This window comes from Malassezia vespertilionis, chromosome 4 (genome assembly GCF_029542925.1).
Source record: "Malassezia vespertilionis chromosome 4, complete sequence".
Lineage (NCBI taxonomy): Eukaryota > Fungi > Basidiomycota > Malasseziomycetes > Malasseziales > Malasseziaceae > Malassezia > Malassezia vespertilionis.
In genome coordinates, this window is record NC_079250.1 from 50,398 (window position 1) to 70,689 (window position 20,292).

At 55.8% G+C, this 20,292-nt stretch overlaps 11 protein-coding genes across 11 annotated transcripts; 7 read left to right on the top strand and 4 right to left on the bottom strand.

Annotated features, from left to right (window-relative positions):
* Window positions 1-5: 5 nt before the first annotated feature.
* Window positions 6-2,615, bottom strand: CDC28_2 (RNA helicase; the record flags this gene model as incomplete). The annotated part of the gene is made up of 1 exon (XM_056206818.1): window positions 6-2,615. One exon carries the CDS (start codon window positions 2,613-2,615, stop codon window positions 6-8), a length of 2,610 nt encoding a protein of 869 aa, XP_056062793.1.
* Window positions 2,616-3,157: 542 nt separating this feature from the next.
* ELP2 (Elongator subunit elp2) lies at window positions 3,158-6,649 on the bottom strand (the record flags this gene model as incomplete). The annotated part of the gene is made up of 1 exon (XM_056206819.1): window positions 3,158-6,649. The coding sequence occupies one exon, from the start codon at window positions 6,647-6,649 to the stop codon at window positions 3,158-3,160; it is 3,492 nt and encodes a 1,163-aa protein (XP_056062794.1).
* A 72-nt stretch (window positions 6,650-6,721) lies between these two features.
* On the bottom strand, window positions 6,722-8,739 carry MVES1_001988 (uncharacterized protein; the record flags this gene model as incomplete). The annotated part of the gene is made up of 5 exons (XM_056206820.1): window positions 6,722-6,777; window positions 6,882-7,415; window positions 7,503-7,625; window positions 7,662-7,713; window positions 7,774-8,739. The coding sequence occupies 5 exons, from the start codon at window positions 8,737-8,739 to the stop codon at window positions 6,722-6,724; spliced, it is 1,731 nt and encodes a 576-aa protein (XP_056062795.1).
* Window positions 8,740-8,811: 72 nt separating this feature from the next.
* On the top strand, window positions 8,812-10,089 carry ATE1 (arginyltransferase; the record flags this gene model as incomplete). Its single annotated transcript, XM_056206821.1, has 5 exons — window positions 8,812-8,928; window positions 9,062-9,072; window positions 9,100-9,466; window positions 9,495-9,732; window positions 9,797-10,089. 5 exons carry the CDS (start codon window positions 8,812-8,814, stop codon window positions 10,087-10,089), a joined length of 1,026 nt encoding a protein of 341 aa, XP_056062796.1.
* Window positions 10,090-10,675: 586 nt separating this feature from the next.
* Window positions 10,676-11,911, top strand: MVES1_001990 (uncharacterized protein; the record flags this gene model as incomplete). The annotated part of the gene is made up of 1 exon (XM_056206822.1): window positions 10,676-11,911. One exon carries the CDS (start codon window positions 10,676-10,678, stop codon window positions 11,909-11,911), a length of 1,236 nt encoding a protein of 411 aa, XP_056062797.1.
* Window positions 11,912-11,993: 82 nt separating this feature from the next.
* On the top strand, window positions 11,994-13,193 carry MVES1_001991 (uncharacterized protein; the record flags this gene model as incomplete). The annotated part of the gene is made up of 4 exons (XM_056206823.1): window positions 11,994-12,074; window positions 12,277-12,582; window positions 12,610-12,984; window positions 13,044-13,193. 4 exons carry the CDS (start codon window positions 11,994-11,996, stop codon window positions 13,191-13,193), a joined length of 912 nt encoding a protein of 303 aa, XP_056062798.1.
* A 79-nt stretch (window positions 13,194-13,272) lies between these two features.
* Window positions 13,273-14,238, top strand: BIM1 (microtubule integrity protein mal3; the record flags this gene model as incomplete). The annotated part of the gene is made up of 1 exon (XM_056206824.1): window positions 13,273-14,238. The coding sequence occupies one exon, from the start codon at window positions 13,273-13,275 to the stop codon at window positions 14,236-14,238; it is 966 nt and encodes a 321-aa protein (XP_056062799.1).
* A 183-nt stretch (window positions 14,239-14,421) lies between these two features.
* Window positions 14,422-16,206, top strand: NFS1 (cysteine desulfurase; the record flags this gene model as incomplete). The annotated part of the gene is made up of 2 exons (XM_056206825.1): window positions 14,422-15,492; window positions 15,787-16,206. The coding sequence occupies 2 exons, from the start codon at window positions 14,422-14,424 to the stop codon at window positions 16,204-16,206; spliced, it is 1,491 nt and encodes a 496-aa protein (XP_056062800.1).
* Window positions 16,207-16,341: 135 nt separating this feature from the next.
* Window positions 16,342-17,324, top strand: MVES1_001994 (uncharacterized protein; the record flags this gene model as incomplete). The annotated part of the gene is made up of 2 exons (XM_056206826.1): window positions 16,342-16,584; window positions 16,614-17,324. The coding sequence occupies 2 exons, from the start codon at window positions 16,342-16,344 to the stop codon at window positions 17,322-17,324; spliced, it is 954 nt and encodes a 317-aa protein (XP_056062801.1).
* A 411-nt stretch (window positions 17,325-17,735) lies between these two features.
* On the bottom strand, window positions 17,736-18,659 carry MVES1_001995 (uncharacterized protein; the record flags this gene model as incomplete). The annotated part of the gene is made up of 3 exons (XM_056206827.1): window positions 17,736-18,060; window positions 18,326-18,491; window positions 18,521-18,659. The coding sequence occupies 3 exons, from the start codon at window positions 18,657-18,659 to the stop codon at window positions 17,736-17,738; spliced, it is 630 nt and encodes a 209-aa protein (XP_056062802.1).
* Window positions 18,660-18,789: 130 nt separating this feature from the next.
* On the top strand, window positions 18,790-20,250 carry OST1 (dolichyl-diphosphooligosaccharide--protein glycosyltransferase subunit 1; the record flags this gene model as incomplete). The annotated part of the gene is made up of 1 exon (XM_056206828.1): window positions 18,790-20,250. The coding sequence occupies one exon, from the start codon at window positions 18,790-18,792 to the stop codon at window positions 20,248-20,250; it is 1,461 nt and encodes a 486-aa protein (XP_056062803.1).
* Window positions 20,251-20,292: the final 42 nt, after the last annotated feature.

Here is a 20,292-nt window from a genome sequence, read left to right on the forward strand (position 1 = left end):
AAATACTACGCGCGAGCGCCTTGGCTATCATTTGTATACGATGGAGCGGCACCTACGTTGCGGTGCATGCGCTGCTGCTTGGAATGATCCTGGACATCGTCGCGGTGAAAGTAGTGCTTTGCGACCTCGAGCAGCCACGCGGGCTGAATTTCCATCACTTGCCGCATAAAGTTTTTCGAGGTTTCCACGAGCTCATAGTAGCACAGAAATCGAGGCTGCGGTACGTGTTTATAAAGTCCGGACGAGGGGTGAATATACACCGAGTGGTTCTGCTTGATGCTGCGGTACGTCTCGCCTCCTTTTTGGAGGCGCGCAGAATTCATAAAATAGCCCGCCAGCAAGGATTTTTGGATGCCAGAGATATCGGGATTGGCGGCGCTGGACGCAGGGACGAGTTCGACGCGCTCGCAGAGATGTGCCAGCTGGTCACGCACGTCGCGAACGCGCGCAAGCGCTTTCGGCTGCAGAAAGTTTTCGAGACAAAACGCGGTGCTGTACCCACTCTCTACCCATTGCTCCCAGATGTTGAGCAGTGTGAAATGGTCGCCTCCCGGGCGTATAAACGTTTGTCGCTGGCGGTCCGCGTGCATTTTCTTGTCGCGGGGGCGGAAAAACAAGGAGCCGCTTTCGGCGAGCATGGAGACGATCGACAATACTTCTTCCGTGCAGTGATGGTCCTCCGATGTGAGAATGGCTTTGCTCATCATTGGGTCCACGGGAAACTCGGCCATGCGCCGCCCAAGCTTGGTAAGCTCGCCGCGGTCGTTGAGCGCGCCCAGCGCATACAAGAGCTCCAAGGACCGGATCAGGGTATCCGTCGGCGGCGGGTCCAAAAAGTCAAAGTTGAGCAGGTCGTGGATCCCGACCGACTTGAGCAAGAGCACTACATTCGCCAAGTTTGTCCGCTGGATCTCTGGCACAGTATTCTCCTCCATTTCGTTGTTGTACGCCCACTTTGTAAAAAGACGGAAACACTTGCCGGGTCCAACGCGGCCTGCACGCCCCGCACGTTGGTTTGCAGAGGCGCGAGAGCAAGGCACGACGGTGAGTGCAGCCATGCCAGAGCGCGGGTTGTACGAGTTCTGCTTGACAAATCCAGGGTCAATCACAAACGCAACCCCGTCGATCGTGATCGAGGTTTCGGCGATGTTGGTCGCGAGCACGACTTTGCGCGCACCTTCTGGCGTAGGCTCAAAGATCTTTGCCTGCATGTCGCTTGGAAGATTTGCGTAAATAGGGCAGATGAGCAGCTCTGGAATTTTGCCGCCGAGGGCCTGCGCAGTTTGCTGCAAGCTCTCCGCCGCGGCCTCAATCTCGTCCTGGCCCGTGAAAAAAACAAGGACATCGCCTTTTGGCTGGGTGGTGTGAATTTGAAACACGGTGGTGATAGCAGCATGCAAATAATTCGCCTCGGGGTGGGGGGTATAATGTATGTCGACCGGGAACCGCCGTCCCGGGACGAAAAAGATAGGCGCGTCGTCAAAGAATTCGCTAAACTTTTCAGCGTCGAGTGTCGCGCTGGAAATAATCAGTTTTAGGTCGGGACGAAAGCGCGCAATGTCCTTGACTAGGCCGAACAGAATGTCGGTGCTTAGCGTGCGCTCGTGCGCTTCGTCGATCATGATCGCCGAATAACTGCCGAGGTCAGGATTCGTGAGAAACTCGCGGAGCAGCATGCCATCCGTCATGTACTTGAGCATGGTTTTGTCCGAGGTGCATTCTTCAAATCGGATACTGTACCCACACTCTGCGCCAAGACGCACGCCCATTTCTTCGGCAACTCGCGCAGCGACACTCATTGCAGCAACTCGCCGCGGCTGCGTGCACGCCACCATTTTGCCATCCTTGGTGTATCCTGACTCGTAGAGGAACTGGGGAAGCTGCGTCGTCTTGCCCGAGCCCGTCTCGCCGACAACAATGAGCACTTGAAACTCGGCGATTGCTTGCAGGAGTTCTTCGCGCAAGGCATACACGGGCAGGCTTTTGCGCGTCTCTTCAATGGTCGTCGCGCGGTTTTCGGCTTCTTGCAGCTCTCTTTGAAGTGCGAGCTCTTTTTCAGACGTAACCTGGTTCAAACCGCCTTCTTTTTGCTGGTCAACGATGAACTGGATCGTCTGCGACTCGTCAAACACAAAATCGAAGTCATCCTGCTGTGCATCGCCGACGCGCGGTGCCACATCGAGCAGCAGCATCGACCGCTCCATCTGCTCACGCTCAAATGAATCACCCTCGGGCACCCGCTCAAGGTCGCGCCTCCGTTCGCGACGTTGTCTCTCGTCGTCGTATCGCCGCTCGTGCAGCGTAGCGTGCTTGCGTTTCCTGTCCATACGGCCCTGCTCGGTTATGTAGTCTTCCGGAAGCGCATACTCATCCTGGCGCTCATCCAGCGCTGCATGCTCTTCTGCAATGCGCAAGAGTTCTTTTTTGTGGTCCAATTCACGCTTCTCGCGGCGCGTCAGCTTTACACCGCGAAAGAACGCCTCTTCATCCCTAATCTCGCTTCGCAAAAGCTCGACTTGCTGTTGCGAGCGCTTTGCAAGGTATTCCTGACGAGATCGCTCCCGCAGCGAAAGCGTATCTGCACCAGACGCGCTGGAACGCATTGGGTCGCTCATGGCGGAGGAAAAGCCGACCACGACGTAGCCTCCACATAATCTCCACACGGGTGGCGGCGCGACGCGGCCAATCGAGCGACGACCATGGCGGCGGAGGGCGCGATGGACGAGGATCTCTCTTTAACAGCGGGCGAAGAGAAGGAGACGCCGCGGTTTCAAGTGAAGAAAGTGAGTGGTTTACGCTGCTGACATGCAGTGGAATAGTGTGTGCCTGTGGAGCTGGGACATCCAGGTGGACAATGTAGGTCGTTGTTGTGCCGCACTGACCTTGCAGTGTGCTATTTGTCGCAATCATATTATGGAGCTGTGTATTGAGTGCCAGGCGAACCAGGGCTCGGCAACGATCGATGAATGTACTGTTGCATGGGGCCAATGTAACGTACGTAGAAAGTCAACTCACCGCAGCATGCCTTCCACTTCCATTGTATATCGCGCTGGCTCAAGACTCGGCAGGTGTGCCCGCTGGATAACCGCGAGTGGGAGCTGCAAAAGTATGTGATGTTGTGCAGCTAACACTAGATACGGCCGCTAGTCGTAGCCATTTATAGAGGAAATGCTACCAGGCGCGCACATCCGTCGTCGCCAACAGAGAGCAGCTCCAGTGGGACTGCATTGTATGCATCGACCCATGCGCCGTATGGCCGGAATCCGAGGCGATGCACAGCGCCAGTGTGGTGCCGCAAAAGTGCGATATACGGCGTCCATGCGCTCTGGTCAGCATTTGCGCGGTAGATCAGTACATCGCCGCGCTCCAAGCCCATGGCCAGCATGTTGTGCGGCCCAAAAGCAACGCTTAGCACAGCGTCGTTGACAGCAATAGTCGTGACAAGTTCGTGGCGCGCTTTTTCATCGTCCAGTACGCGCCACACCTTTACCGTCTTATCGCGAGATGCCGTGGCAAACGTGTGCACTGCATCCCATGCCCATGCACAATCCCACACAATTCGCGCGTGTGTTCGCTCGCCAGTGTACGGAGTGTAGGTAGTGCGGTCCTCGCGTCGATACAGGCGCCAGGAGCGATCGCGACTAGCAGTCAGTATGTATTGCCCGTCGGAGCTGAAGCGCGTTTGTGTGATGGAAAGTGTATGCCCGTCCAAAGGCGGCTGTAGCGGCTTCCAGCGCTGCTCGGCATCAAACAAGCGCACGACCGCATGCTCGGCAGACGTTGCTTTGCACGTACTTGCGACAAGGTGCGCGCCAAGATCGACGTCGACGCTGAGCACCTCGTACCCATGGCCGTACAGCTTCTCGAGCTCTGGCCAGAGTGTGTGCCCTTGAAGCTGTTCAGGCGTCGGTGGCTGGACAAAAAAAGCAGATTCTTCGCCGTCCTCGGCCACGGCGCGGTTCGAGAGGCCAAGGGGCGGCACACCAGCGGCAGCTGGACCCGTTTCGCGCGCCTTGGCAAGTTGTACATCCAGCGTGTACTCCGTGCCAGGCTCGACCTGCGACGATGCAAGCATCTCGCGGATCGCAGTGCTGCCTACCTTTTCAAGCGCGCCAGAGTCGACCAAGGTAACGATGTGCACCTGCACAGCCTTGATATTGTTTTCCTCGCGTACCTTGGCTATTGTGTCGGCGCCTTTGGCCGTCTCCTGCGTCACGACCAGCAAGTCAAGAAGAGGATCGGTGCCTGCAGGACCGCACACGTCTGCAATAGGCACCACATCCAGCGCCAAGGGACGCAATGTCGAGGTGAATTCACGCAGGAAATGGCGCACTGAAGCAAGCCGCTTCGCGATGGGCTCCACGTACGCTCGGTGCTTCTTGGAAGCAAGGAGCTCTGTAGCGGTGACACCGACTATGAGGCGCGTCGTCGTGCACAGTGCCGAAATGCTGAGCAGTAGTTTATGCCCAATATGGATGTGGTCAAACGTGCCGCCAAGCGCAACCGTTGCCTCGCGTGGAAATTCGTGCGATGTCGTGACTTGGGAGAGCGTCATGCTGCCAGCCGCGACGGCAGTCGCTGGCACGGAGGATACAAGTGCAACAGATGCGGCTGGAACACGGAACGCATCATTGTCCACGGTGTAGATGCCTTGCACCATCGATGCGCGCGTCGATGCCCAAGAACGCAGCGCCGCATTGTTTTCGGGACTCGTGGTGTGGCCTGGAACAAGGTACACGTTCATGTCTGTTATTGGAATGCTCGCTGCGCTTGCTTCGCTCCATGCGAGTGTGTACACTTTATTGAGGAACGTCTCAACCTCTCCCAAGGAGCACGCAGGCGCTTTATTGCTTGCAAAACCAGACAGCATCGCACTCGAGACAAGGATGCTCATGGCCGGCCGCCGCGCCTGCATCGCGCATCGAATCGCCGGCAGCAGCGCATCGCCCTGGCGCCACGCATCGCGCTCTTTGAGCTCGACCATGACCACATCCATGTGCTTTGTGTGGGTCTGGATAGTGCGCAAAGAGATTGCATTCTCAATAAACGAGCGCGGCGCGCCAAACACACGCAGCACCTTTTCATCGGCCGCGCTCACAAACGAGAGACGATCGAGCCATGCTACAGCATGCAAGTCGTATCCGTGCGTTTGCGGCCGCGCTAATTCGTGCCAGGAGCGCGGGGGTATACCATCGACGCTGTGCTCAACAAACGTGCCATGGAGCCGCGTAGTTCTGTCTGCGCCCGTGGTCAAAAAGTAGTCGCCACACGGCTCCCAAGCCAGGCCACTCGCCGGTCCTGCGTGGCCACTCATGGATGCTATCGGTTTCCATGGGCCCTGGTCGGTATGGTGCCAAATATGCGCAGCGCCTTGGCGATCGTACGTGCACACTGCAGTGCTCGGCGCATCCTCATGCACAGGCTGCCAAAGCGCTCCGAGAAATCCACCACTCAAGCTGCCTACGTCGCCGAATCGGTGCACGGGCAGCCAAAGCTCTTTTTCCGCCTCGCTCGACGCAAGCATCGGCCATGCAGAGCTTTGCAGCGCCTGCGGCGACCAAATAATCATGCTATTGTCCATGGACGAGGAGAGGAGCGCCGCGCGTTGGGATGCAGGACTTGGTGTGGGATGCCAGCGAATGCCCGTTACCCAAGCTTCGTGCCCCAACAACAATGCATCCAGCGATACGGCCCAGCGCGGTGCATTGTCAAACGTGATCCATTCCTTCTTGGTATTGATCCCTTGGTCGTTTGGGACCAGTTCATTCGCCATCGCTTCAAACGTGTCCCGCACAGGCGCCTGCGTTTGAGCGCGCGCCGCGTCCATCGACATTCTCCACAGTCGCACGTTTTGGTCCTGTGAGGCAGATGCGAGATACACGTTGAGTGAGTCTGCAGTGCGCAGATCCGGCGCTGTTGTGAAATCCAGCGCACGCACCCAGTCTTCGTGCCCATCGAGCTGCAAACGCAGGCGAAATGCACCGCGAGGTTCGCGTGCGTACAAATGTACTTGTTTATCGGTGAGTGCGATCGCCATGAGCGTTGTCGGTGGCGCATCGAGGGGCCCTGGCATATGCACAAATGCAATATCCAATGGATACTTGGAGCCTAGCGAAATTTCCTGTACATGCTGCGCTTCAGCGCCGTCGGCGCGTGCCTCGTAGACTTGTACCGTGCCATCTGTGCTGCCAGTCGCAAATAGCGGCACATTGCGGGCTACGCAAGCGGGATTACGTAGCACACCCAGTGCAGTGATCGAGCTTTTCTCGGCGGACTGCAAAGAGACGCTGCATTCCCAGCAAAGGCGCTCATCTTTCCACACAGGCCGCCAGATTTCCGTGCCACCATTGTATGAGCCCAGGAGCAGTGCGGGGTTCGTGCGTGCAAACGGAATCGCTTTGAGCACATGCACCGTACTGGTGAACCCTGTTGGCTGCAAGTGTACAGGCTGGGGACACTGCGGCTGGCGTATACCGCGCAAAGAGCGCGCGCTCGTGGGGTCCAGCTGAACTGCAAACGCTTTATGAACGCCGAATACGTATGCAGCCACGAAATGGTCATCGTGTGCTAGCTCAATGCAATCTGCAATATGGGATGTACGGTTCGTCGCGCACGAGAGGTACTCGAACGAGACAGGAACCTCGGTCATGGTTGCGCGCCAAGCGTCGTGCGGAGCAATATGCAGTGCGATGAATAAAAAGGACGAATGTACGGATTTTGTCTAGGTTCCTCGCGTGCGCACGGCCCAGTCGTCAAAGTAGCCACGTCGTGCACGCACTGGGATGCCGCGACATTGCGAGAGACTAATGAGCGATAAACCAGGATTTGACTCGACCACGGCATCGAGCGAAGAAGCGAATGTCAGCAGAAAGTATACGTACAAGTGATTTGCGTTTCGTCCAAAAAGAGTTTCTGTAACTTGCCGGTCCAGGGCACGAGCGTTTGAAGCGCTTCGTCGCGTAGCGCTGTAGATACGAGGGAAAGTTCTTCTAAGCATGCGTAGGATGGAAATATCATCGTCTCTGTACACGAACGCTCCAAATCCTGCGCCGGTAACGCTAGACCACCCACATCGAGCGAAGTGACACTTCCCGTCAGCATATACATAGCATCGCCCAGCGTGTATGGCACGCCATGCATGGTGGGCAGGCGCCAGTGACTAGCGGAAAAGGCAGCGCGTTTATCGCCTCGCATCTTGACTCGCTCCAAAGGCTTCCCCCGCGCATTGGCAGCATCGGCTACCATACGACTTATCGCGTACAGCGTGTTCCCTGAAATTCCAGTACGGCCTTGCAAGGAAGATTGGTGCCGTCGCGCGTACTCGACCATATCTGCCAAGTCTAGCTTTGTCAAGGCCGATGGCATGTAGCCATCCTTTGGCACAAGCAGCCGCGAAAGCAGCGCTTCCAATGCGACTGGATGTACACACAGTCCTGCTAATCCAAGCTCCATGAGCGGACTCGTGTGTGGTCCTAGTCCCATACAAAGTACTGCTAACGTACCATTCGCGCCGACTAGCGTGTGCCCGACATGCAAGGTTTGCAGTTGCGGCCCAATATGCCGCAGTATTCCTCCAATAGCGATATCGCCGACCGCGGTATGCGCCACGTCGAGTGTGTGCAACGCTGAAAATGGGATCCGTGGGGGAGAGGCACACATACAAGCATCCACAGCGGCGCTTACCGCGGCCGAAAAGGTGTCCTCGTTAAAATCCTCGCACCATGCAACCCTGAGCACAGCCAATCGAGGGCAATGCATGCCGACGTCGCGTACAATGCGGGCCGATACAGAAGTCATCGTCATGTCAAGCTCCTCCAAACTCGAGCCACACACTGCAATAATGGTGTCCACAACTGCGTCGCCCACAGCGGCGCATCCCGGCAGCGTGACGCGCCGCAAATTCCACGCACCGACTCCGGCATTCGGCGGCGCGCGCAGCAGGCGAGTCAGAGATGCGCTCTGAAGCCGAGTAAGGCCATGTAGATCCAGTGCATAGATGCTTTGCGCGAGCCGCACAGCACTTGGTGATAATGCAAGCGCGCCTGCGAGCACGGATAACAGCAGCGACGCCGTCTTTGGGTCCTGCGAAAACAGAGGCAAAGATGCCGGGAAAAAAAGCCGCGGGCGGATACGCGATCCCGCTGGCAGTGACCCGTAACTTTTCGTGCTGTGCGGCATTGCGTACGGCAAGAAAAAAGCAGATAACACATCCTTGGTCAGTGACCACGGCGCGTGCAGACACAACTGGTCCAATAAAGCATCTGCGAGCTGAGGGGGGAGCTGTTTCAAGAGCTGGTTGTTGGTCTCGTTCCACCACAGAGCCTCCTCTCGCGTCCACTGCAGTGCGTCTGTTTTTTTCAGAGGCAAGTGCACTTCTTCCGCATCCGGCAAATAGTCCTCGTCGCCGCGGCGCCGCTTTTGCGGCGCGCTGCTTTTTCGTCGCTCGTGAGCTCCATCGACGGGGGAAGGAAGAATGTGCGAGGAAAAGTGCTTTGCAGCAATGGTCAGGCATATGGTACGTAGTTTCGGTATTTCGTGGCCATACATGGCACTCGTGCATACATTCCGTCGAGATACATGCTCCGTGTATGTCGGCGGATAAGGCGATGTCTCATTCTGGATCTTGGTCTCGAGCGCTTCGTTTGCCAGGATCTGTGCGTATAGTTTGGATGTGGTAGGTGCAACTTTTTTCCGCTGCTTTGCACGGCGTATCCCTGCCCAGCGGCCAGTGTTTGCCATCAAAAGGCGGGGCCGTGCGCGACAGCGACAGACAAGCTTCGCTTTCCTCCACACGTTTTACCTATTGCCGCGATGCCTGCATGGAGCATGGCGGCGCCGGTTGGGTACGGCAGCGCGCCGTGTGGCTACTGCGACTCTAAAACACATGCGTCGTCATCTACAGACACAAGCTGCTCGTTTGGATTTTGGGTACGAGCCGCACATACTTATTCAGGCAATGCGTCTTTCCACAAGTGTGTACCAAGCGTTGGTCGATGCTGGGTGGCGCCGTTCCGGATCGTACCTATACAAACCAGATAATATGCGCACATGCTGTCCGCAGCACACAATTCGGTATGTGTGCGTGATGTACTTATAAAGACTTTCCATCGATGCGTACCGCCCTTCGCGCGCGCAGCGACGCGCAGTGCAGCATTTATACTGGACGTTATCCGAGCGCAAAATACCAAACAAATGGAAAGGAAAGTGGGGGAAGTATGCTTGGGATTTGGAGAAGCACTTGGCGCTTGTGCTAGAGGATGAGGGAAGTACTCTTCCCGATTATATGCACGCACCGTACGATGTTCCCTGCGCTGAGCGTATCCAAATATCTCTCGTACGCGCGCATGCGACAGACGAAAAGTATGCTCTTTTTCGCAAATACCAAGCGCACATTCACCATGAGTCAGAAGAGGATATCAGCTCGCGCAAAGGTTGGGAGAAGTTTCTTGTGGATGCGCCCTTTTTCGTACGTCATGTGCAGCACTCACTTTTAGGATACCGACGCAAGCGGCGCTTTTGGCGCGTACCACCAAGAGTACAGGTTCTGCGGTCATCTGATTGCGGTCGGTGTAGTGGATATTCTGCCTTTTTGCGTAAGCAGTGTCTACTTTTACTACGATCCCGAGTACAGCGACTGGGAGCTTGGGCGACTTAGCGTGATGAATGAAATTGCATTGGCGCGGCGCATGCGCCGCGCGTTGGATTTGCCGTGCCTGCGATGGTATTATTTGGGTACGCTCCTCTAGACTTACCAAAGGCTTCTACATTCACTCCTGCCCAAAAATGCGGTACAAAGGCGCGTTTCAGCCGTCGGAAATCCTCGATACAATGGACAATTCCTGGCGTGCGCTGCGCAACGTAGAAGCACAGCTCGATGCAGGCCAGCGCGCAGCGTTCAACGAGCCTCCCGGAGGAAAGAGTGCAGCTTACACGCATGGTGCTGGAGACACAAAGCTACCATGTCCCCTGCCTCTTGGCATGGACGAGCCTGCGGCTATGCACAAAGATGCTGCATGCCATGTATGTCTCATGGATGGTTCCCACCAGGCAATGCTCATTCCACTGACTGTAAGTACTGCGCACGTCTGACATTAGCAAATAGGGACATTTTCCGGCATGGAACCTGTCCTTGACTGCTTTGCAGCGCTCCCTGCGGCAGTGCGCAGCGACGTTGCCGTGCTCGTTTGAGCATCCGTGCGCGTCGTAATGTGATCACGTGATACAAACACGGTGGAGTCGCGTCGCGATGCTTTTGCTTTTCTCGTCGCATGCACCGATGCGCAAGAATGCCAAGGAGCTGCGTGCTGCGGCACGAGCGCATGTAAACCAGCCCGCTCCAGAACGAAGATTTAGTGAGGTTCTTGCAGAGCAGCCACCGAGTCCTTCCGCTGATGCAGATGCGCTTTTTTTTTCCGGCGTGGACCAAGGTCCTGCCCGATCTAAGCGCCCACTTTCCACTCGTTCTCCGCCTCCAACGTCTCGGCATGCCGAGGATTTAATGTATTCACGCGAAGCTAGTACAGCGTATCTCGAAGCGGGGCCAAGCGTTTCGAAACGACCGCGCGGGGACAGAGTGCCCGTGCCTACAGGAAAGCACACACAACTCTCTGGCCTTGGCCAGCCACCGCGGCGCACCTCTTCGCGGCCACCAGTGTCTGGTGTGCGACGAAGCAGCATGAATGTCAAAGGGATGCGCCGGGTCTCGAGTCTGCGCGACGGCACACCTGCGTATCCGCATGTAGATGTACCCGACGACGTGCTCTACCGGCATATTACTGACCAAGTACCCCCCGTGGTGCGCATGAAACATCTACTTGACTGGACGTTACACCGCTCGCTGCAGCAGGCGCTTGGCGCGGAAGCAATGCCCCAAGTAAGCAAGCGGGCGATGCGCAAGGCGCGGGAGAGTGGGCCGATGCTGTTTTGTTCTCCTCCGTCGCGTGTTCAGCGACCGCTTTCCGAGCAAGAAAAGCAGCAATTTGCTGAAGCGGCGCCTACACTGCGCAAAGTGACAGACCACGTTTTGCACGATTTGAACGATGGTCTGATTGGGATAAGCTGGCTGAGCCAATCAAGTGAAATCCGAACGGAATCGCTCCAGCCGCATCCACGGAATCTGTCGAATACGCACGCGGCTGAGCAGCTTGAAGGGATGAAGGAGCAGCTGGCGATGGAGCTCAAGACATGGAAAGGGCACGAGGAAGAAATTGCAAAACTGAATAGTGAATCGGATACGCTGGAGTCGCTCGCGTCGCAATTGCGCGAGCAATCCACGTCGCGGCGCAAAGCACGCGCAAGTGCATCGGGTTTTACTGACGATGGTGATGAGGATCAGGCGATTGCAGACGAGGTCGAGCTTGCCATGCATGGAAGTGCCTCGGACGTCAAAAACCTTGCTTGGTCGGTCGCGGACCTGGACGAGCCAACAACAGCACAGCTTGCGTATGCGAATGGAGTGCTTGCCTCGACATGCGCATTGAATGATGCTGTCACTGCGAGGGGACAGGGGCAGCGGTACGTGGACCAAGATGATTCATCGCTGTGCGGCACCGAGGTGGATCCCCGGCTTTTGTCCTTGGAAACGGTGGTGGACAAGCTGAACATGTCGCTCTACTCTATAAGCCAACTGGATCGCGTCGCCGGCGACTATATCATGCAAGTATCTGCGCGCGCAGCGCAGGCATTACAGGAGCGTGCCGCAGCGAGCGATGCAGGCTTTGTCGCGCGCGCAGAGAGCCGCGGTGCAGAGACCGGTATTGGGGTCGAGTACGCCGCTGCGCATCGTTTAGACACCCTACTTGCAAGCATTCGTGACCCCCAACCAGATACCAGAGTCGGATCCGATTCAGATCCTTTGATACAGGTCGATACGCGCACCATTCTGCGTGCATTGGCCGATGTGCATAAGTAGCCGTAATAAAGCTAGCATTTGTGGAGGTGAGCATAGAAAATCGGCCGATGTGACGCGCTTGCTCGCGTCCTCGCACTGGCATATGCATACAGAGACGGAGCAGCCGCTCGGCGTGCTGGAGGAGCTTAGCAGCGATGCGTCCTTTATCTCGCGCGGACAATCTGTGCGTATGTTTTCTACTCATGATAGTGTCCATCGTTTGGATCCGCGCGTGCGCCGAAAGAATTACGCGGCGGGCATCGCATCGGCGTGCGTGCGCTTGCATGGAATGCAACAGGCGACGCATTGATCAGTTGCGGCAACGATAAAGTAATCCGTGTATGGCACCCTGAACGCAGTGTATGTGCTCCGTATTTCTTACGCAGACCGACGTGCGCAACACCATTGAGCTACTCGGCCACGGCGACCAAATTTCAGCCGTCGCATCGAACCCCGCGGATCCAAACATTGTTGCTTCTGCGAGCATCGACAAGACGGTAAGGCTATGGGACTTGCGTGCACGGGGTGCCGTACGCATTGTGCAAACGACAGGCAGCAATATCAATTTGTCATACAGCCCTAATGGCCAGTACCTTGCAGTCGGCGACAAGACCGAAACTGTCTCGCTCATCGACACCATACAAGGCGCGCGGGTTCAAACGATAAAAGACGGCAGTGTGGACCGCGAAGAAGTATGTTTTGTACATTTCTTACCGCAGATCAATGAAATGGTGTGGTCGCCCGATGGCTCGCTCCTCCTCTTGCCCATGGGCAGCGGCAAGATCCATTTTCTGCGCTTCCCCGACATGATCGACGAGGCCAGCGCTCAGACGCAAGGCCACGGCATTAATCCTGCGTGGAAGCAAGTGCTGCAGTACCCTGCGCATCCTTCTGCCATTTTTTGTATACGATGGGACCCAACGTCGCGTCTGGTCGCGACGGGCGCTGCCGACAGCACCGTCGCGCTGTGGGATGCGGTGGAGTGGGTCTCGAAGCACGATTTTTCTTCTTTGAAATATCCCGCACGCACACTCGACTTTTCCTACGACGGAGAATGGCTTGCAACCGGCGGCGAAGACGCAACAGTGCATCTTGTACGTTCCTCGCTACACTCACTTTGATTTCTACGGCCGCAGGTTGCATCGCTCACGAGATCCCCGTGAACGCAACGGTGAACTCACTTGCATGGCATCCTTCCAAGCTTTTGCTTGCATACAGCGGCGTAGAAACGGGCGCACAGAGCACCGCGCCCGGCGCACCACCACGCACGACGCCCATTTATCTCTATAGCGTACCGCCGTAGCAGCACGTGTCAGCACGTGACCAAACGCGGCGCGAGGCCTGCGGGCGTGTTGGTGTGCCGAAGCGTGCACCTTGTCATCATGTCTGCTTCGCGAACGGAGCTTATCGGCTGGATTAACGATTTGCTAGACTTGAACTATACCAAGGTGGAACAATGCGGGACCGGTGCAGCGTATGCGCAGGTAATCGACTCCATCTACGGTACGTGTATGCGAGCCACACTTACGCTAGGCAATGTGCCCATGTCGCGCATCAACTATGCCGCGAGGCACGACTACGAGTCCATGGGAAATTACAAGATTTTGCAGAACGTGTTTCAGCGGAATCGTATTGACAAACCGATTCCTGTGGACCGTCTGGTTCGATGCAAAATGCAGGACAATCTCGAGTTTCTCCAGTGGCTGAAAAAATACTGGGATATCAACTACGCCGGGGATGGGTATGATGCTGAAGCACGGCGTGCAGGTCACCCCGGCACATCTGCGAGCGCAGCATCCGTGCGGAGAGTCGGTTCCTCTGCAGCGCAAAGCCGTCCGAGTGTAGCGCCGCGACCAAGCGTCGGTCCACGTGCAAGTGTCGCGCCGCGCCAAAGTGTCGGTCCGCGTGCGAGCGTAGCACAGCGACCTCCTGCAGCGCCGCGTCAGAGTGTTGCGCCGGGTGCCGCGCGGCGCATGTCTGTTGCAGGGCGCGGCGTTCCTATGCGGGGTCATGCTGCTGCGCTTTCCAACGAAACGATCAACCAATTGACTGCTGAAATTGACGAGATGAAAATAAGTGTGGACAGCCTCGAGCGGGAGCGCGACTTTTACTTTGGAAAGTTGCGCGATGTGGAAGTGATAGTGCAAGATCGGCTGACGGAGCTGGAGAAGAGTACGGAAGGCAAGGACGAGCAGGACGCTGCGGAGCACGGTTTGCTCAAGCAGATTCAAGCGGTGCTGTACCAAACAGAGGAGGGGTTCGAGCTGCCGGACGCAGCAGGAGAGGTGCGGCTCACTACAATACTCACACCACAGCCAGAGCCACTGGACGAGACAGAAACATTTTGATGTACAGGGTGCATTCTATAGCGTGTGCATTTAGCATACTTGTATGGGTCCTCTAGTTTCTCACTGTCGCACAAGCTCGTTTCCTCCACGCGCCACGCGCCGCCGGCGCCTATGTTTCGGCCGAGATTACAAACGCAGACAAGCGACCGCCACCTAGCTTGTCGTTCGACTTTGCTAACGGCGATGATTGTTGCAGGTATTCGCAAAGGCATTTGTGCGAATGCGGTGATGTACGGAAGGGCGGCGACCATAGGTCATGTGCCTTTTAGCCGCTCCTACGTAACTCCCTCAGCAAATCAACCTATGGCGACTATTGCGGACCAGCGGCAGGCCAAGGCGAGTACGGTGGGGGGCACAGAGACCCTTGAACCGCTCGCAAATGAGGATGTATTTTTCAATGTGTTGGAAAATGCAGAGAAGGATCGTCCAGCGACCCGGCCGATCTACCTTGATGCACAGTCCACGACTCCCCTCGACCCTCGTGTGTTGGACGCGATGATGCCTTTCTATGTCGACCAGTATGGAAACCCTCACTCGCGCACGCATGCGTATGGGTGGGAGTCTGAGTCTGCCACAGATGTGGCGCGCAAGCACATTGCCTCGCTAATCAATGCGGATCCGAAGGAAATCATTTTTACCTCGGGCGCCACAGAGAGCAATAACATGCTCCTCAAGGGTGTGGCAAATTTCTACTACCCCAAGAAGAACCACATTATTACCACACTAACGGAGCACAAATGTGTCTTGGACTCGTGTCGCTTTTTGCAGGAGAAAGGCTTTGAGATCACGTACCTTCCGGTCCGTTCCAACGGCATCGTCAACATTGACGATCTTAAGGCTGCTTTGCGCCCCACTACTGCCGTTGTGTCCATCATGACTGTCAACAACGAGATTGGTGTAATACAGCCGATAAAGGAAATCGGACAATTGCTCAAGACTTATGGCGCGGAACTCGCCAAAGAGCTCGGTCGTGGCACGCCCAAGCCATTCTTCCACTCGGACGCTGCACAGGCACTTGGTAAGATCCCGATTGATGTGAACGAGGCTGGGATTGATTTGATGAGTATGTCGAGTCATAAACTGTACGGCCCCAAGGGAATTGGTGCGGCGTATGTCCGCCGTCGCCCCCGTGTGCGTCTCGAGCCTTTGATCAGCGGCGGCGGTCAGGAGCGTGGATTGCGCAGCGGTACTTTGGCCACGTCGCTCGTCGTTGGATTTGGTGAGGCCGCTCGCATAGCAAAGGAGGATCTTCCTGTACGTATTGACTAACGGTCCGTGTTTGCTGTGTTCGACATGCGCTGGGTGTCGAAGATGATTTCGCCACAGCCACATTGGCATGCTACATTCGGCGCATGTAATGGGGGAAAGTACAATATGTACTGTTCTTCGCATTGTATCGCTGGGATGATTAAACTCGCTAGGTGTTTCTGCACCCTTGTGCGTGGCCGGCTACTGCAGGGAACTTGAGATGCCATGGTTCATGATTCGGTATCAGCAGCACGGATCGTTTTTTTTTTTTTTGTTGTGGGATAAAAACTAACGCTGCAGTATGACCACGCGTATATCTCTGCGTTGGCCAAGCGTCTCCGTGACAATATTATGTCGCGTGTCGAGATGGTGATGCTGAACGGTGATCCCAAGGGCTATCCCGGCTGCACAAACTTGACGTTCAGCTACATTGAGGGCGAGTCGCTGCTGATGGCGCTTAAAGATATTTGTCTTTCATCTGGCTCTGCGTGCACATCTGCTTCGCTAGAGCCGTCGTACGTGCTCCGTGCGCTTGGTTTGGACGATGCGAATGCGCACTCTAGTTTACGTTTCGGCATTGGCCGCTTCACGACCGAAGAGGAGATTGACTTTGTTTGCGACAAGATTGTGAGCGTCGTCACCCGTTTGCGCGAGCTGAGCCCGTTGTGGGAGATGGTGCAAGATGGTATCGATTTGAAATCAATCCAATGGTCCGGATGATCATATATCATTACTTGTAACTTACACTTTTGGTCTTATTGAGTGCGATCGCATCGTCTTTAGGTCGTAGCATACAAAATGAAGCTGGGGCCGTGCCTCGAATGTGGAGGTGGCGCTTCTCCCACATCTTCCAGCATGGCATCCGTAAAGATTGCCAATTTGGCAATCAAGACACTGTCTAAGCCTATTGCTGTCAGCTTGAAGCATCAGGCAACAAGGCATGAATCGTTTCGAAAGGTGCGCAGCATGAGCACGGGTCATTTACACCAGTTTTGCATTTCTATTGCGCAATGGATGCACAGAATGGAGAATCGGCTAAAGAACAATCTCGCAATTGGCTCCGATACGATCAAGACCCGTCCTCTAAACGATGCCAAGGTACGTATGAAGCTCTACATAACCGCTAGGCCATTGCGAATGGTGCGAATCTCATGTCCGAAGCCTTTCTCTTTTTTGTCGCTGTTTCGCTTATTATCGGCGAGTCGTACCGAAGCAGGCGGAGCGCGTCGAATAAGCGCGATGAAATAAGAGAAGAGGTCAATCAGCTCCGCCAAAAGGTGGAAGCAATGTCTCAGGGTGGCAATAATGACGCGGTTCCTTTAAAGTTGGAGGATACGCTTTTGCGCGACTACGGCTTGCCCACAAATGGTCCACATGTCGGCCCACCAGGTATTGTCGAAATGCTGAAAAGGATCTATGCTTTGGAGGAGTCGACTGTACTGCTATGGAGCTTGGCGGATGATCATGGCTGGCTTGATAACGCCAATGCATCCAAGAGTTTGGAGTGGGCGCTCGGTGTGCGGCACGGATCGCCGAGGCGAATCCAAACGAGCACAAAGGAAGGGGATGCTGAGCAAAAAGGCGAGGAGGGCGAGGAGCATGCTCCAGACACCGAGTCACACAGTAAACTGTGGCGACAGTCGTCTCTTGCGGAATTTTGTCTGCACCTTGCTGAGCGACGCTCGCCGGTACTCGCACCGCCTATTGACACCAAGCAAACTACCGAAACAAGCCTTGTGTGGACTGCGCCATCGGCATGGCTTCAGCAGATCTTTTCACGGACGATCGAGCACGCCCAGCCGCTCTTCCAGCAAATGTTCATGTCCCCCTTTTCCTAGTGCAAAAGCAGCTTTTAGCAATGTATACAAAAACTTTTTGCATAAGAATATCGTGCTATGAAGCGGTCCAATCACCATCCCCGACCACGTCCGCGGAAGCCACGACCACGCCCACGGAAACCGCGATAGCCACCACGGTGACCGCGACCACGCCCCCTGCCTCGGGGTGCCAAACCCGGCAAATTTGTCCGCTTTGGCGTAACCTTCAGCAAACGACCACGGAATAAGGACTCATTCAGCGCGCTGGCATTCTGCACAAACGCAGGGTCGGCAAATTCAACGTATGCAAATCCTTTCGGATGCCCGGTGAACTTGTCACACAAAATGGTGACGCGGTGAATCGTGCCGCAGCTCTGGAAATGCTGCTGGATTTCTTCGGGGGTTGCGCCATAATCGACCTAGTTATAAGTTTTATAGAGCACGTACATTTCCGACATATACACTCCGTGCATCAATCTCGACCTTTTCCTGTTCGGACGGAAACGCATCTGCGGCGCTCACGCCGTTGTTCTCATCCACGGCTTCGTTCAGTTCGCGCAACGATGCAGCTTCCGCTTCCATCTCTGCAACGCGCTGCTTCATTGCGACAAGTTCTGCATCTTCTCCCTCGGCCTCGCGCTGCTCGGTGCGGAGCTCGCTGCCGTGCTCGTACTCGGAAATATCTTGATTGGCCGACATAAAGCGCGGCGCAAAGAGCGAGGTGCGCTTGGGCGATCCAGTCTCCGTGAGCACGTGACTGCACCTCGCGTTGTGGCGCACCCACCGTTGAACGCGATGGTACGGCGCACAGGCCGGCACGGAAGCCTTGGCATTTCAGATAGCAAATAGGCGTGTAATAGCACATCGCTACAGGCATGATACATATATATGCACACGTTGGCATTTACAGCACACCGGCGAGATGCAACGATCTAAACAACGTGCTCATGCTTCCATCGGTTGCGGAGCATTGGACTTTTCCAATTCGGCACTGTATGGTAAGCAATAATAGCGGTACATACCGTAGTGCAACGCTGAACTCGTCCTCGATATCGTCATCGTCCCAGTTATCTTCCCACAGATGGTCGCCCCCGGAGCGCGCAGAGCCACTCATATCCAGGGCCACCGATGCAGCGCCAGCATCCCCGGTCTGGACCCCACGCAGCACAGTATCCTGTTCAGGCCAGTCTTGGGTGAGCGAGTTATGAACTACACACCTGCCGACTCAAATTCCTCAAATTCGTCGTCCTCGTCCAGCGCGCCAAGCGACGGAACATTCACCTTCTCAGTGGTATCTTGCTGCTGTGCGCTGGACGCATTTCCAGTTTCCGGTTTTGCATTATCTGGCCCAGACATGATGGAGTGAAGCACACGATGGCCAAGGCGCGAAGGCGGCAGCAGGAAGCCGATCACTCAAACTTATTTGCAAATATACCCACTCAAAACCTCACGCGCTGGCCGTGCGAAGCGTTGCCTCAGTCTTTCGATGCGCGTCGCCCGCATTAATCTTGCTAACGTGGCTACGTCCGCATACGCGGCACTGCTTGTGCTCTGTTTGGCAACGCAGTGTGTGTATGCTGAGTCATGGACGCAAAAGTCAGTCGAAAAAGAGATCACGCTTGGTGGTGCTGTTTCGCAGCTCCGTATGGACATTGTCGCTACGCCTCGCAACGAAGCCACGGACGTGGAAGACGGCGATGTAGTGCCATACATCTTTTACCTTTCTGCGCAAGAGCACAAAAGCCATTCGCTTTTGCGCGCGTCGATGGCCCCGCCCGGTAAGAAGGCACAACCCGTGGAAGTCCGTACAGGCGGCCTCATGCCGGGAGACCGCACCACCGCGTTTTACGAGGCCATGATCCCTCGCGAATATGCACTGGGAACAGATGAGCTGCAAATCTTTATTACCAGCGCAATGCTGCACACATCGACGCCGTTGCCCGCGACTGCGCCGCAAGGTAAACCGCAGCACCTCGTTTGGAAGGGCGATGCGGCACTGCGCACGCCGTACCACACAGGCAATGCATTAATTAATGTGCGTGTACCCTATCCAACGATTGTTGCGTTTGCTCCCCAAAGCATCGCTACGCGCACCGGCAAGACCATTACATACGGTCCCTATATCGATGTCGCGCCCAGCGCAAAAATGCCCATTGCAGAGGCGATGGTGCATTACGAGTATCTCCAGCCCGTCGTCTCCTATGTTGACTTTGCTCGCCATGTAGAAGTGAGCCACTGGGGCAACAACCTTGCCACGGAGGATACGATCGCGCTCAAGAATGACGGCGCAAAATTGGAGGACACCTTTAACCGCGCGCGACATATGTACAACAATTTCGTGGAAGGCGGCTCTGATGCAGTTAACCAGATCCGCAGCATCCCTATTGTGCTGCCTGCTAACGCCGATGATGTGTACTATGTGGATGCGATGGGGAATGTATCCACTTCAAGCATGCCGCCCAAAGTTGCAGGACATAAAAAGCCCCGACGCATGGAGATCTTTCCCCGGTACCCTGTTTTGGGCGGCTGGAACTACACGTTTAGCGTGGGCTGGAACCTTAACTTGGAAGGCAATGGCATCGCGCGTCGCGTCACAGGCGCGCCGCACCGCGTGCGCATCGGCGTGCCGTTCCTCATGGCGCCGAGCAATGTCGCGATCGACCATGCATCGCTGCGCATTGTGCTGCCCGAAGGTGCCCAACACGTGGAAGTACATACACCTTTCTCCATGGACCTGGTGCATATTGGCCCCTTTCCCACCTACCTGGACACGGTGCCGCGTCGCGCCGTTTTGCTCGAGCGCGCCAAGTGCACCTCGAAGATGAACGGAATTGTGTTTGTGGACTATACGCTTTATCCCTCTGCACATTGGCGCAAACCGCTGGCGGTGGGCACTGCAGCGTTTGCCATATTCATTGTTTCTGTGCTCTCTCGGCGGGTATTGTAGGAGTGTGTGCGATCTACGTAGCGTACCAAAGCCTTGCCTACG